This window comes from Passer montanus, unplaced genomic scaffold (assembly GCF_014805655.1).
Source record: "Passer montanus isolate IOZ18808 unplaced genomic scaffold, ASM1480565v1 scaffold101, whole genome shotgun sequence".
In the NCBI taxonomy this organism is placed as follows: domain Eukaryota; kingdom Metazoa; phylum Chordata; class Aves; order Passeriformes; family Passeridae; genus Passer; species Passer montanus.
In genome coordinates, this window is record NW_024356616.1 from 2027321 (window position 1) to 2042932 (window position 15612).

The window sequence follows — 15612 nt, forward strand, 5'->3', positions numbered from 1 at the left end:
GTGCCACAACACGTTCCCAGTGGGATGGAAATCACTGAGGAGGGTGAAGGAAGCTCCAAGGACACAGAAGCTGCTGTGGACCTTTAAACCTCTCCTTACCTGTCTTCTGTTAACCTCATTAGAATTGTCCCTCTGGTAGAAAAAACAATGAAGGACATCCTCAGCTGAGGGCTGGAGGAGAGAAAAAAAGTGAATTAATGTGGTGGTCAGAGCAGAGCTCTGTGTGTGTAACACAGTCACCCCCTGCCAGCCCAGTTACACCTCGACAGGATGAAAATGTGGTTTTGAAAATGCATTTGAAACCTTGGGGAACCCTTGTAAAGGATGCAGAGAACACTGGTGTCACAGCCTTGGGATTGTTAAAGCAAGAAAGGCTTAAATGCATCCTGAGACAAGGGAGGGCTCCTTGTGTTTGTCACAACACATCCCCAGGGATTCCTCATCCAGGGCCTGTAAGCCACAGCCACAGGCTCTCCCTGCAGCCCCAAATTCTGCAGCTCAGGGACAGGAGGATTCCTGCCCCCCAGGGAAGGCAGGCAGGAGTAAATGGAATTATTTTATCTGCCCCCCCAGAGCTGATCCAGGGAAGGCAGGCAGGAATAAATGGAATTATTTTATCTGCCCCCATTGGGCACAGAACAGGAACGTGGGGAGGAGCAGTCAGGGGAGGATGGGAGGAAAGCACCAGAGCCCTTTCTGCACCACGGGAAGCAGCAGATGAGGCACTGGGAGGCACTGGGAGCCCCCAGGAGCCTCCTTACCTGATGAACTTGCGGGCCAGGTGCTCCACAAAGTGATAGATCTCGTTCCAGTGGTGCAGGACACTGCCTGACCTGGGGACACAAGGGTGACAGCACAGTCAGGGTCACTGCCCTGTCCCACACTGCTCACTGAGGCGTTTGCCTCGCTTTGTTCAACGCTCACTGCCCGTGCCCTTCCTCCAAAGAGATCAAACTGAAATCAACATTTCCTACTCGACTTTAAAAATCAGGAATCATTCCCACCCCATGCAAGGCTCTGAGGCAGCAGCTGAGGGCAGTTAGGCTGGGCTTTAACACAGCCTTAACCAAACAAACCCTCTGTGAGTGAGGAGCTCTGCACAACGTTTCAGATTAATCCCACCCACTCACTTCCAAACCACTGCACAGAGCTTTCAGCTCGAGTGTATTCTGAGAATTACAGCAGCTGGAGGAACAGATTATTAAACTCCTCCAGTGTTTCCACTGTGCCAGAGACTGGGAGAAGTAAAACACCTTAGTCCACATCTCAGCTGCTCTGGTTAATTCTTTCACACCTCCATTAAAGACAAAACAAACTAATTTTGCTCCTCAGGAGAATAAACCATGGGATGTAATGGGGTTGGATTATTCTTCTTTATGTTGTAAGAAGGAGGAAAAAATTAGGTTAATCAGAATCTTTCAGCACAAAATGCTGAAAACACTGGCATAAACACTTCTGTGAACACTGGAATATTAATATTGGGGAAAAAAATTTCTTTCCTAGAGTTGGAAAATAAATGTGTCATCACTTATTCAATTCATTGAGTACAATTAGAAATATTTAGAGGGGAAAGAACCATTCCAGCTTCAACAGAAACTTCACTGATCTGCAGCCTGAGGAAGAAAAGGTGAATGTTTGAGATGGTTTTTCACTTCCCAGGAAGAACTTCCCTCCCTTCCTTCCTTCCTTCCTTCCTTCCTTCCTTCCTTCCTTCCTTCCTTCCTTCCTTCCTTCCTTCCTTCCTTCCTTCCTTCCTTCCTTCCTTCCTGATAACCCAATCAAGAGGGAAATTTGGCACCCTGAGAGGTGAGGGGTGGCGCACATCAGGACTTGCTCTCAGACAGGAAACTCAAACCCTGCTGCATGCAACCCCCAAATTGAGAGAACAGAGACACGCAGAGCTCAGCCCCAGGTGCAAATTCCCCCTGGATGGATGGGATAACTCAGAGAGCTTGAATTCCACAGGCACTCCAGGCACAAATCATTTCCTAGAACTGGCCTGGAAAAGAAGTATTTATTGTCTTTAGGTGGTGAGGCATAAAAAACCACTTGACTTTATAGCAAAGGTCACATCAGTCTCCAGAAGACACGGAGAGCAAGGCTTGGTTAATCAGAATCCAATGAATCCTTCCTTCAGTGAACCAAATGTCACTTTAGACCACACCTTCACCTCCCAAAATGAAGGTTCACTCTTTTGCTGAGCACACATTGTCCTTCCTGCACAGCCATTCCCACCTGGCCAGGCAGCTCAGCCTGCCTGCAGCTCTTTTCTTCCTCTGCTGTCAGGGGCCAGAAATGCCCAGGCCTGCACTTAGGAAAAAGCACTCCTTGTAAATAAAATGCATTTTCTGAATCACACTTCAGACTTCTCATGTTCTTCACTTGGCCTAAAATGGACAAATCCGACACAACCAGGAAAAATGGACAAACCTGACACAAAAACCTAAAATGGACAAACCCGACACAAAAACCAAAAATGGACAAACCCGACACAACCAGGAAAAATGGACAAACCCAACATAAACAGCAAAAATGGACAAACCTGACACAAACAGCAAAAATGGACAAACCCAGCACAAAAACCAAAAATGGACAAACCCAACACAACCAGCAAAAATGGACAAAGCCAACATAAAAAACAAAAATGGACAAAGCCAGCACAAGCAAGCTTTCTGCAGCCAGTGCAGAGCTCACACAAGCAGCAGCAGCTCGCAGTGCCCAGCTCCCTGAGCTGTGTCACTCAGCAGCCACACTGTAAAAGACACTTCCTTTGCTCAGTGAGGCAGGCCAAGAACTCTGAGTAGCATGAGTGTTTCTAAAGTCCAACTGTAAGATAAGAAAAGCCAATTTTCAAATAGTTCTCTCCTCATATTCCCAGAAGAAACAAGACAATCAGCGAGCCAAGGCTTTGCAGCTGAGTGGCTGATGCTTTAAACTTGCAATTTAGGAGAAGACTCATCCTGAGCATGTCAAAATCTCTTCTGGAGAAGGGCCCAATAAATGGAAATTAAACCCAACCCAGCCTTGGTCCTCCTGGCACTTTTTTAGACTCCACTTTTCCATTTCTGCTGAGGCACCTCTCAGGGGAGCTGTGGGTTTATCCAGGTCACCGTCCAAAAGGGTCACAGAACGGAGCCCACACTCTACACCAAGACCTCAGGTGAGTGGAGTGCTCTGCAGCTGGCAGGAGGACATGAAGACACTTGGTTCAGAGGCTGCTGTTGATCCAAAAACCTCCTTAAGCTTTCCTGGGTTTGGACTGGCTGCCAGAGGTCTCGTGGCTCTCACAGATGCCATTTACCTGAGAAGCTGTGCAGCATCTCTTTATTAGCTCTTCAAAAATAACACAAATCAGCCCAAAAACATCTTCTGCCTTCCCAGATCCTGCAGGAGCAGTTCTGAGAGGCCTCCAGAGCACAGAGGCTCTGAGGGGTGATGCAATCCTTGGAGGAAACGCTGTTATCTCGTGCCACGCTCCACACCAGACACTGCCAAACCCTGCAGGTCACAGACCCACAGGGCTCAGGGCAGAGCAGGACAAGCCTCCAAGCCCAGCCTCAGTCCAAGAACATTCCTCTCCTCCTGGCTGCCAGGGGGTATGCAAAAAAACCCAACCAATAAAGAAGTAGCCATGAGTTAATTTCTGTTAATCAGCAGATGAAGTGCAGAGTGCTGCAGGCACACACTCGGTCCTGGCTGGAAGGGAGCTCCTGCCCGTTCCTTTCACCAGGAATGCTCATCCCAGAGGCATCACTGGGTAAAAAACACATCCACAGGTCCTGACTGGCAGGGATTTCACACATGAGCTCAGCTCTCTGCAGTTGCCTGCCCTTGGCAGAATTGGGAGTTAATTACGTTCCTTCAGGCAAAAAGGCACAAAAATGCACAAATTTCTCCACCCTGCCTTGCTGGCGTCCTCAGCCCTCATGCTAACAGAGAAAAATCATCCCTCCACATCCTTGCAAGCTCCTGCCACCCTGACAAAATGCACACCTTGCTCTGGATGCAGGGAAAATCCTGATGCTGGGAAAATCCCAAATATTCCAGCTGTGCTGGGAGAGGGGAGGTTTGCTCACTGCAGTCAGCTTGGGGTGGCCACAGCCAGCAGTAATTAATCACACTGAGAATATTTTTACAAAAACTGGACAATTTGTTAGCAAGGACAAACGTTTGGGCTTTTTAGCAGCATCTCACTGCTTCCCTCATTGTTCTGTATCTGAATTTTCACCCTGTGTTAATTCCTTGGCACCAGCGTGTGGAGCCTGAGCCCACAAATCCTCTCACAGAACACAAAAGGAGAGACCACCCTGGCCCAGCCAGTAAGCCAGGCCTACCTTCCACAGCACTGGCCTTATCTTGGTGTGAGCTTCACCCCGGGGTGCTCAGCACCTGCACAGGACCCAAGCAGCAAAGAGGACACAGCCCTAAACAGCAAACAGCTCCTCCAAAGGGCAAGCAGCACCTCCAAACAGCAAATTAAAGCTACTCCAAATAACATAAAGGTACTCCAGATAACATAAAGCTACTCCAAATAACATAAAGGTACTCCAAATGACATAAGGCTACTCCAGATAACATAAAGCTACTCCAAATAACCTAAAGCTTGAGTCTAAATTGAGAAAATAGACACAGTTTGGGATTTGGCCATCAAAGAACAAGAGGTAGGGTCTCTGGAAGGTTCCTCACCCAGGGCATGGGGTGGAACCAGATGATCTTTAGGGACCTCCCAGCTCAAACCATGCTGTGATTGCATCCAAGTGTTGAAGGAAATGTGATAACCAGCTCCACCACAGAAAATCTCTCACCAGTGGTTAAACAAGCAGGTCCAGGGGTGCATTGTACTCAGGAACAGCTGAAAAGCCACAGTGCTCCTCCAGAATTCCACTGGAGACCAAGGAAATTCTTACATCAGCTCCTGGTCATTTCTGCACCAGAAAAATGCCAGAACAGGAATTCTGCAGCTGCCAAAGCAGGCTTTTGTTGGATACCTTGATACCTGCACTGGGGCCAGGCTGCCTGCTTTAAAGCTCGTGTTTGCACCCAAATCCATCATCCTGTGCGGGAGGCTCAGAACTCGTGGATTTTACTGGGGGAACAGCACAGAACTGGAATGAAGGACCTGCTGAAGCTGCATTAGCTCCGAGGTGTAACACAGCACATCCATGAGATGTGAGCAATCCTTCGGTCCTGCTTCAGCTCCCAGGGAAATGCAGCTGACAAAAGCTCTCTGCAGCACAAGTCATGCTCTGGGCTTGTTTGGGTTCAGCCTTTTTCCATTTGTAGCAATAGAGTTATTCCAATTAATAACTGAAAATGAATGAGCCAGGTAGGTCTTGCCACTGAATAAATGAAATAAATCTTCCCCCTGGAGCATCAGGACCACTGGCACACTGAAGCAGCCAGCGTCTCAGTGTTAGGTTTTACCCAGTATTTTGTAATAAAGGGTTATGTAATTCCAAGTCATTTGTACTGATGGAATGTGGGAGCTACTGCAAAACACTCCAGAGGATCAGTCAGAAACTTTGTCTGGGAGTGCTTTTGGCAACTTGCAAATACTTTCCTGTCTCTGAAATTGATGGTTGTTCATGGCAGTGCCATGGCTCTGGCAGGAATCCCCTCCACTGTTTCCAAGCCTTTGGTTCAAAAGAGCTGCTCTTGATCAAGAAAATCAGGACAACCATTTCAGCTAGTATTTTTTAAAGTTTTTTCTTTCTTTTATTTAATTGTCATATTGCTTTGGTATGAAGCTTTCCAAAGCTCAGCACAAAATGATTCCACATTGCTCCATCCACAACTGCAGAAAGCAGCGCTGCTGCAGTGCCAAGGAGGTGACAGTGCCACAATTAGTGATGAAAAAGTGAGGCAGGAAGTTATCTTCTGCACAAACAGCTAAACACTCAAAATATGCATTTGATTAACTGAAGAAACAAAGAAAGTGTGACTCAGCTAGGGGAAATAAAGCTCTTTAAATGAGGCTCTCGAGCTGCTCTCCATCCCAGCAGCTGAGTTCAGCCCCCTCCCAAGGGAGTAGCCCCTCTCTGGGCTGGTTTGTACCTGGAGCTGCTGCTGTGGGGGCAGCTGGGGCAGGGACCCAGCCCGGGGGCACGAGCAGAGCTCCCTGCTCCTCTCAGCCCTGGAGTTGGTGCCTGCCGGAACAATCCGGCACATCCCAGCTCTGGAATTGGTGCCGGCAGGAACAATTCTGCACCCCCTGCACATCCCAGCCCTGGAATTGGTCTCTGCAGGACCAATTCTGCACATCCCAGCTCTAGAACTGGTGCCTGCAGGAGCAATTCTGCATTCCCTGCACATCCCAGCCCTGGAATTGGTGCCTGCAGGAACAATTCTGCACCCCCTGCACATCCCAGCCCTGGAATTGGTCTCTGCAGGACCAATTCTGCACCCCCGGCTCTGGGGAAGGCAGAGGGGTCCCGGGTGCTGCCCTGCTCCCAGGCACTGTTTGAAGAACCTCGGGAGCTCACTCAGCTCAGTAGACACAAAGCTCCCACCCTGGGAAAGCCTGTAACGATGTGATCACAGAGCACAAAGGGATTTAGGCACCGGACCTACCAAAGAGTTACCACAACAATAACAGAGCAAGAGTCGGGAGCTGCAGAGCTCCCCTGGGGACACAGTGGCTCCCACAAAACCCAAACCCAAAGGAAACCTCCTCGGTACCAGCTCGTGCCCAGGGAAAGAGCTCCGTGGGGAAGAACAAAGCAGGGCTGACTTACTTGTCCAGGATGAAATACAAATCAAAGCCCCCGTAGCAGGCAGGGCCACCGTTCTCTCTCTTCCCACCTTGGCCATCACAGGTGAGGGTAAAAGCTGCGAGGAAGGCACACTGGAAGCCAAATCTCAAGATGCTCTGCTTTGCAATGCCCATTATATCCAGAGAGGAGGAGAAAAAGAAATCTCTTCTTCCGAGGCTCCTTTATTTCCCAGGTTTCTCCACAAAAGCCATTCAATAACCTTTAAAAGGTAGAGATGTATATTGTATTCCTTAAAACTCCACTCGCAACAGTTGTCCACAGGAATTGCAAGACTTTCCCCCTTGTTTCCCTCGCACTTCTGTTTCTTGGTTTCAGATTTCAAGATGCACAATACTGTATTTCACTTTTTTTTTTTTTTTTTTAAAGGGACTTGACCCTCAGTCTCCCTCGCAGCTCTGGGAAAGCAGCACCATTGTTTGCCAGGAGCAGGAGCAGCCTCCTCACAAATCTCGCTTTGTCACAGACTTCAGAAAATACAGGGAGGGTTTGTGGCTTCCCCCCCCTTTAATTATTATTGTTATTATTAAAGATGGGAAGCTCTGCTTTTCCTCAGCAAGAGAAGCTCAGAGAATGCCATCTCGTGGCCACAACTCCAGCACGTTCACAGCTGCACCAGGACTGAGCACTCCCAGCATGGAATCTCAGCCTAAGCTGAGTTAGGACGGACCTAAAGCCCAGCCCATCCCACCCCTGCCCCGGCAGGGACACCTCCAGCTGTCCCAGGCTGCTCCAAACCCTGTCCAGCCTGGCCTTGGGCACTGCCAGGGATCCAGGGGAGCCACAGCTGCCCTGGGAATTCCATCCCACCCTCACAGGGAGGAATTCCTTCCCGAAATCCCACCTAAGCCTGCCCTCAAGGCCATTCCCCCCATCCTGTCACTGCATCTTTGCTCCCCACGCAGACAGAAGAGATGTGCAGAGGACAGAAGTGATGTGCAGAGACATCTTTGCTCCCACAAAGTCAGAAGAGATGTGCACAGACATCTTTGCTCCCACAAAGACAGGAGAGATGTGCACAGACTTCTTTGCTCCCACGAAGACAGGAGAGATGTGCACAGACTTCTTTGCTCCCCACACAGGCAACACCTGAGTTTAAAGACCTTTCCAATCTTGGGGCAGCTTCCCAGGAGTGCAAAGCCATGCCAGGCTTCCTGCCTGGCATTTTCTCACTCCTGAGGGGTGCCTGGGCTTATCAAAGCCTGCCCCAAATCACCAGCCTCAGTTCAACCCCTAAAGCCTAAACTCTCCCTTTCCAAGGAAACTCAGTGGGAAATGTAGATCCATCCACACTCACCTCTCCTGTCTCCCTCCACGAGCACCACAGGCCCCAAAAGCAGACAGGAGAGCTCACAAGGAGCACCTTTCCCCACTGAGGGAGCCCCTGTACCAGTAAAAGGGGAACTGGAGGTGCCAGGGGCTCCCAAATTTCCCTCCCAGACCCTCAGAACACACCAACAACCCCAATCTCCTAAGTGCCAACCCCTGGTGAGTGGAGCAGCTTCCAGGGGATGCAATGCCCCTGTGTCAGGGTTTGCAGCTGCCCTGCACTGCTCAAAGCATTACATCTGTCTTTAAAACATCCCTGAGCAAAGCTGGAGGAGGAGATCAGGTTCTCTGTGGGGTCAGGGTGACACGAGGCCCAGGAGAGCTTGGGGAAAAGCCAAGGAATGAAGCATCAGGTGGAGCTGTGAGGGCTCTGAGATGGAGGGAGCTGCTGGCCAAGGGGAGCACCAAGCTGCATCCTGAAATTCTGGATTCCTCCAGGACTAATCCTCGGGTGTGTATTTTTGTGTGTGATCTGGCAAGAGCAGCACCAACACCCACGTGGGACACAGGAGGGGTGATGGAATTTGTTTGCCCTTTCCCCCCCCCACTAAAAATGCCAGAAACAAAACAAATTATGAAGATTGCAGGTTGCGTGTGAGAGACCTTGGGAAGGCTGACTGTGTTCTGGTCAATAATGAGGTGTTTTAATTGCACACAGAGGTGCAAAGTCAAGCTCCAGCTGGTGCCTTTGGGTTTGGGAGCACCTTTGGGTGACTCTGGGCTGGTTCCCTTTGGCTCCCAGGGGTCTGACCAGGCTGATGGGTAATGGATTTTGTCAAGATCTAAAAATCCCACTCCCTGTTTTCCAGGGGACCTCAGGAAGCTGCTACAGCACCGTGTGGAAGCTCCCCACACTCCCAGTGTTGTTCTGACAATGAAATTATCTCAGCACAGGAATTCCTGCAGACACCTTGGAGTCCCTGGCTGTGTCTCCAGTGCTGAGCTGGAACTGGCAGCACTGCACTGCCCTGGTGCTGTGGCATTGCAGGCTCCTCTGGGTGGGATCGAGGGCCTTCTCCATCTCAGCTGTGCAACTCGAGGCTGACACTCAGTGGCCAAGAGGGTTTTTTTCTTCCCTGGACTGCTGTAATTTTTCAAAGATTTGAGCAACAAGAATCCCAGCCTTGCTTTATGTTAGGGACAAAACAACTCTGTAAATCCCACAAAGGAGACTTCCCTTCCTCTAAAAAAAGATAAATTCATTGTTTTTCACTTCTTTCTATCTGCCTTTTGTGCCCCCTAGATTTTTAATGTGAAGCATCTTTCCCCAGGCAGGGAAGGAAGGTCCTGCCTGTGAATGCCTTGTTTGTGCCTTGCCCAGCTCTCTGGCTGTGCTGGGGTGAAAAGAGCAGTAAAAGAGCTCAAGTGGGGCAAAATATTTTCGTGGAGGTGTTTTTAGATGAAAAAGTGTAGAGTAATGACAAACAGGCTGGAGTTATTCCATGATGAAGGAATTTAATTGAAAGCTCTGCTCACCAACTGATCTGTTCTCAATCTTCAGGAAGGAACCTCTTGAAAGAAGAGATGCCAGGGAATAACTCCAGCAGGGTTGGGTTTGGGCAGCAGCTACGAGGCTGCTGCTGGAACATCCCACGAGGCTCAGGAAGGCTCAGGAAAGGATTTACACAAAGTTTTCGTTGTGGCAGTAGGTGAGGGCCAGATATTGAAGGACATCGAGCTTGAGGCACGATCCCAGATTGAATTGGGGCTCTTCAAAAACAAGGAAAGAAAAACAATTACCACCAGACAGACTAAGATGCTGTTAAGTGCTCTGGGTTAAGTCATCAGTCAGCTCTGAGCTGAAGGACAGAGGTGCTTAGAAACACCTTTTTTATTGACTGGGCATTTCAGGGGAGCTCAGTGTGGCCAAAACACTCTGAGCCCAAAATTAAGCCCCATTAAGTTGTAAGGGTTTGGTTTGGGTCATTTATGGGGCTGTGACCCCACCCTGTGCCAGTCCTGATCTGCAAAGATGTCAAATTCATTGTGCAGCTGCTGCAGCCCTTGGTTCCCGTGGGTTTCGAGGTGGAAGAGCAGCAATTGTGCATTATTCATTCCCCAAGGAAACAACTGCCAGGTCATTTAGAGACAGAATTCCTCGGTTTGCACTCACCATGAACTTCATAACCCACATAAGTTGAGAGCCCTCTGCACATGGAGAAGATGTCTGGCCCATATGATTCGAGGTCACGGATGGTTCTCCTGACGAGGGTGAATGTGATCTCCTTTGCAGGGGGTCTTGGACGGTTCTGGTTCTAAACACCAAACACCAGCATTCAGCAAGATCAGTGCCCTGCTCTGTTCAACTCCTAGTTTTAGTTGTTATAAACATTTTAAGAATAATCTAACTGGCCAAACATGTAAACCCTCCACTGGAAGCATCTGAACAAGGGTATTCCAATTTTCAAAAGCTGAAAGTTACATTGTTGTAAAATATAATTGAAATTGACAAAAATATCTAATTAATGGTGTGATGAACCTGGTCTTTAAAGCACCTGTTGGTTTGGAAAACAGCAAGGTCTCACTTTGCACTAAGTACAGCTTTCCAAGTAGCTGCTCCTTTTCAATCTTACCCTGATGTCTGCAGCCAGCTGGGGAAGTGCATCAAAGCTGGGCATCTCTGTTCTGTTCATGATGGAAATGTAGCAAGCTCTCTCTGGCAGCACTTTGGTTGCCATAAAACCCTGGAAAATGAAGTTATTGACCACATGGAATTTAATCATCAATACTGGAATTTGTAACATATTTTTATAAGTAAATAACAGTTTTTACTGGATGTATGAGCTGCTCTCTGAACAAGAGACTGCACTCACTGTGTCATAGTTCCAGATGGTTTTCCAGTACTCATGGTTGGTCTTTTGCTCAATACTTGCCACCAGCCATTTCCTATTGATGGTCATGATTTGGTAGCCTCCACTAATGGAGATTTTCTTGCTTACTTCAGTCTGTTGATGCTAGAAAAAGAAATGAAAGAACACTTAGGCTTTCCAGTGATTTTCTCCCCAAGGCTTTAGAAAAATGAAAGATTCAAAGATTTCTCTGAAGCAGGGTACACAGAAAGAGCAGCATTGTGGAATTGTTCATTTATACTCACATGATCAGCAAGGGCTGGGGTCAGGACGAGTCCTAGAAGGACTGCAGTCCAAATCTGAAATGAAAATCAAATACAAAATGTAACTGCAACTCTGGCTGACAAATCTGGTCATGACACTCCTCCTTCCCTTTTCCTAATCTGATGTTCAAGGGTCCCCCTTGGATCCCTTTTGTGCTTTCAGCCTGGGATTGCATCCGTGCCCCCAAAGGGAGGCACCCTTGCTGTACCCCAGGGTGCTCACAGTAGACACATTTCACACTTGCTCTCTCAAGAGCTGAACCTCAAGTTGTTTCTCAGAGCTGTGCAGGCACACACAGGCATTCTACAAGAGTAAAGAGAGAAAGCTTTTCCATTTCTTCTGCTCTGGCATTGCAGGAAGGGCTTGCTGCACTGGTGCAGTGCTGCAGTGGTGCAAAAGCGTTGGCAATAATGGGCATGGATGAGGCTTCCTGCTTTCTGAATAATGTACAGCCAAGGCGTGAAGAAAGCCTTCCCTGCTCAGCTCCTCTGGGGAACAGGGGCTGAGCTGCTCCTTCTGGAGGAGCACAGTGTCCCCAGAGAAAGCCTTAGTGCTGCAGAGAGGCAGAAGCCCTTCAGAGAGACAAAGGAATGGGTCTGAGTCAAAGTTTCAGTTTAAAAGGAAGAAAAGCATGCATACTTACAGGTAGATGCATCCTGACTGCAGAGCTGATGCTGCTGAAGGCAGAATAAATGATGTGAGCCTCCCACCTTTTATTTGTTTTCAGAATTAGGTGTGGAAGGGCTGAATGCTGCAATAAAATTATTTTGTCGTTTGTTTCCCTGCTGCATGTCCCTGATAATTATTTCCTCGTGTAGCTGCTTGATAAATGTGGGGATTGTACTTTTGGAAGTTTTGATCTGCTGGAGTCTGATGATTATGAGGTAGGAATCTGTTGGTAGGCAAAAAAAAAAGGTTTTATTGCCTCCTTCAGCAATGCCACCTGTATGATGTTTCTCCTGCTCAAGCATAACCCCAGTGCCAGAGCAGTGTGAACTTTCATTGGAGCTTTTCTTGATGTTCCAATTTTTGGGATAGATTACAGGAGGTAAGGATTTAGCTTTGTGGATTCCCAGCAGTGTTTCTCTCAATAAAGCATTGGCTGCAGTAGCCATGTTTTGGGGAATTATTGCTCTTGGAGATCAGAATAAAGGGGAGATGGTTTGTGGCCTCAGAGGGGAGGCTGGGAAGGCCACAAGAGCCATCAGTGCTCTTGTGTCAGGCTTTACATTCAGGCTTTACCCCACCTGGGAACTTCAGAGGGAAACGTGGGAGTGACACTGCTCATATCAGGAATATTGGTTCCCTGACCCAGGCAGGGAACAAGGGATAATCACTCACCCCTGACAGCCTTGGAACATTATCTACCTGTGCCACAGCCTGAGTGGAACAGGACCATTGTTACCAACTCGGGACAGGCCAGGGTGGAAATCTCCTGGAATTAAGGACAATCATCTCATCCTGACTGCACAAACAGCGGTGCTAAGTGGGGTCTTTGAGCTGCCCTGGACTGCAGTGGGCTCCTCAAGCTTCTCCTGTGGAGTGGGATGTCTCCTGGAGCTTGCAAAGCCTCAGGTTTGCAGTCAAAATTTGATTCCTTGAAGACTGGGCTGGTATTCCCCACTCCTTGAGACTCAACCCTCACCCAGTGAGAAATGCAAAGGCATTTGACCCCTTTCAGTGAACTCCAGGGGAATTTTTAACAGGTCCTTCTGCACACATAGATAGAGATGTAAACAGCTCTGGGCCTGTGTGTGTGCCCAGGAGCGATTAGGGTATGAATGCTGCTGCCTTGAATCTATATCTCAGTCTTTGTTGTAATTGTAGTCAACACTATTGAATCTCCTTGTAAATGAGTCAGTGTTTAAATGCTCTTAAACCCTTTGCACCCTCACCCTTTGCACCCCTGGGCTCTGTGTATGCCATGCTGCAGTGGGATCAGCTGAAGAGGATTTAAGTATGCAGGAGAAGTATTTGTTATGATGAAAAATTCATTTGTGTTAACTGTTGTGGACAATTATTATCATGGAGACATTCCCTTGAATGTTGAATTGGTCCAAACTTTGATTTTAAAGGATTTTGATGAGGAGGATCTGAGTGCACATGGGGTCTCTCATGCCTCATGGTTCTCCCAAGCTCTAACTTTATGTGACTTGCTGAGACTGTTGATTTGCCTCTGAGTGCTGAAGGAGAGAGAGAATATTGTCCTGTGGACGTGTCACGAGTGTGTGTCGCCCCTGGAGCAGAGCCCTTCTCTCTTTCATGTTTCAGCATGTGGAGTTCCATCCCTGCCAAAAGGGAGATTTCTCCCCTGCAGTCCCCACCCCTTTGGCATTTTCACTTTGTCAGAAATCACTAAGAGTTCTCTCAGTGCCAAGAAAAGCTCAAAACCACTTAAAAGCTGCCCAGCCTTAAGAGTTTTATGAGAAAGTGATAGATATACTTACAGGGAACTTCATTTGGATGGCAAGCCAGGCCAGCTCTGCTGCTAATTGATGTGTACTCTTACTTTTTATACATAATATCCCAAAGTTAAATCTGAAAATGGGTTTACCTTATTGGCAGGTGCCCTGTGTTCACAGAAGCATGACGAGTTTCCTGGGGAAGTGCTCTGATAAGAGGAGGCTTTGATACCTGCCTGATTGAATTCATGGCATAGAGGGAGCTGAGAGAAAGGTGCTCATGGTAAGCTCAGTGTATTGAAGAGTCACTTTTAAATGGAAAACAATGATCATCAGAAGCAGAGCAGAGATTCCCAGTAAACTTGCAGTGATGCTTTGGACCAATGTGCACCTGATTATGGACTAAGGGCTGATTTGAGTATGCCAGAAACTGAGGGATGTTGGTGCTAAAGGCAGCTCCATAAGACATGAGGTTGTTGACCAATCCATTGGTGACAAAGGTGATCTTCTTGGTTGGTCTTCCAAGGCCAACCTGGTTCTGAAGAACAAAAACCAGCATTCAGCAAGCTCAGTGCCAGCAGCTGGTTTCTGCTAGCCCTATTTCTAGCTCAGGAAGGATGACTCAAGGCTGGGTGTTGGAGTCCCAACTGCCTCTAGGGACACCTTTCAGTCCTTGGGAAACTGTGGGACCACTGGCAAGCCTTGAAGGCAGCTCCAAAGGCAGATGGTTCTAAGGGAGCCAAGGTGCAGGAGCCTGAGGGGAAGTGGCAGCACAAGGAAAGTGCTGAAGAGGAGAAGAGGAGTTCAGCCACTCCGTGGAGCCAGAGCTCCTTGCAAGGCATGTGCTCAGTCACTGCCCTGGCCCCTCAGGGGCACCCGGGCTGTCAGCTGGCAGGAGAAGTCTCCTCCTGATTCCCTTCTGCCCTATAGCTCTTCCTGCTGTTTAAAGTGTGGGTTTTTTACCAACTCAGCTGTAAGATTTCAAGGGAAGCTTGTGTTTAGCAAAGGTGAATATGCTGAATGCTGAGATCATTTGTATGCCTGTGCTAATGTGGATGGCTGAACTAAAGAAACATGGTGTATAGTCCTCTTCAGAAAGTTTGAAAGCTTATTAAAATATTTTTTCTACAAAATTGAAATATTTTTTCTTCCTCAATTAGATATTCTGAGGAAAACATATTTTTCTAGACTTTGAGAATGAGACTTTCTGAAACATACTCAGCAAAGAATCTAAAGTCTTGGTTACTAAGGTAATATAAAAAGTCAATTGAAATACTGATTTAAATAATTGTAAAAATAATCTAACTAATTTGGGACTTGGACTCAAAATGAACCTGCACTAAAAGGCATCCAAAAGAGCATATTGTAATTTCTGAAAGCCTTCAAACAATGCACCTGAAAAATATCACTGAAAATATCCATGAAAATAGCCATTAAAATGGCTTTTAATTTACCAGTTGGTTAAGAGGATTTTGAAAACAGCAGTGTTTCAGGCAAAAAAAGCAATTTCAAATACAGTACAATATTCCAAACAGCTGCTAATTTTGAACCTTGCCTTGTTCTCTGAAGCATATCTGATGAGAGCATCAAAGGTGGGCATCTCATTTCTGTTCATGGTGGAAATGTAGCACGTTCTCTCTTGCACCACTTTGGTTGCAATGATGCCCTGTAAAAAAAACCCAAAAACTTATTGAGCACTTGCAGCTTGGTTTTCCACCCAAAAAGATGGGATAGACTCAGACTAACAAGAGTAACAAATGCTGAGAGGTTCTACCCCTAATCTTGGACTCTGGATGGTGAGAATACAGAAACATTCCCTGTCCCTGGGCTGTACCAAGGGCCAGTCTGCCAGTAGGGCTTTAGAAGGAGCCCCCTCCCTGGCACTCACCGAGTTGTAGTTCCAGATGGTTTTCCAGGAGAACTGCTCACTCCTCTGCTCAATAATCACCTCACGTGTTTGACTGCTGAGGGTCATGTTTTGGAAAACACAGGCACCAG

At 47.7% G+C, this 15612-nt stretch overlaps 3 protein-coding genes across 3 annotated transcripts in view; all 3 read right to left on the minus strand.

The window, feature by feature from the left end:
- ANTXR1 (ANTXR cell adhesion molecule 1) overlaps nt 1-7190 on the minus strand; it is a 58492-nt gene extending 51302 nt beyond the window's left edge. The window contains exons 1-3 of the mRNA XM_039715710.1: nt 6735-7190; nt 762-833; nt 100-171 (exon numbers count right to left, since the gene is read on the minus strand). Coding sequence (XP_039571644.1) covers nt 100-171; nt 762-833; nt 6735-6886 — 296 coding nt within the window. The 5' untranslated portion in view covers nt 6887-7190. The remainder of the gene's footprint in view (nt 1-99; nt 172-761; nt 834-6734) is intronic.
- Nucleotides 7191-9698: 2508 nt separating this feature from the next.
- On the minus strand, nt 9699-11969 carry GKN1 (gastrokine 1). Its single transcript, XM_039716907.1, has 6 exons — nt 11856-11969; nt 11194-11247; nt 10913-11053; nt 10673-10783; nt 10213-10354; nt 9699-9809 (listed from the first exon to the last, which is right to left on the minus strand). Exons 1-6 carry the CDS (start codon nt 11865-11867, stop codon nt 9721-9723), a joined length of 549 nt encoding a protein of 182 aa, XP_039572841.1. The 5' UTR covers nt 11868-11969; the 3' UTR covers nt 9699-9720.
- Nucleotides 11970-13903: 1934 nt separating this feature from the next.
- On the minus strand, nt 13904-15610 carry LOC120505327 (gastrokine-1-like). The gene is made up of 3 exons (XM_039715720.1): nt 15503-15610; nt 15170-15280; nt 13904-14152 (listed from the first exon to the last, which is right to left on the minus strand). The coding sequence occupies exons 1-3, from the start codon at nt 15587-15589 to the stop codon at nt 13904-13906; spliced, it is 447 nt and encodes a 148-aa protein (XP_039571654.1). The 5' UTR covers nt 15590-15610.
- Between the last annotated feature and the right edge of the window lie 2 nt (nt 15611-15612).

Coding starts and splice junctions, on each gene's coding strand:
- GKN1 (XM_039716907.1), bottom strand. Junction 11,054..11,193: donor CCCCAGCCCTTGCTGATCAT/GTGAGTATAAAT, acceptor TTCTTTTTCTAG/CATCAACAGACTGAAGTAAG. Junction 9,810..10,212: donor TGTGGGTTATGAAGTTCATG/GTGAGTGCAAAC, acceptor TTGTTTTTGAAG/AGCCCCAATTCAATCTGGGA.
- LOC120505327 (XM_039715720.1), bottom strand. CDS start 15,589: ATGACCCTCAGCAGTCAAACACGTGAGGTGATTATTGAGCAGAGGAGT. Junction 15,281..15,502: donor CCATCTGGAACTACAACTCG/GTGAGTGCCAGG, acceptor TTTTTTTTACAG/GGCATCATTGCAACCAAAGT. Junction 14,153..15,169: donor GATATGCTTCAGAGAACAAG/GCAAGGTTCAAA, acceptor TTTGTTCTTCAG/AACCAGGTTGGCCTTGGAAG.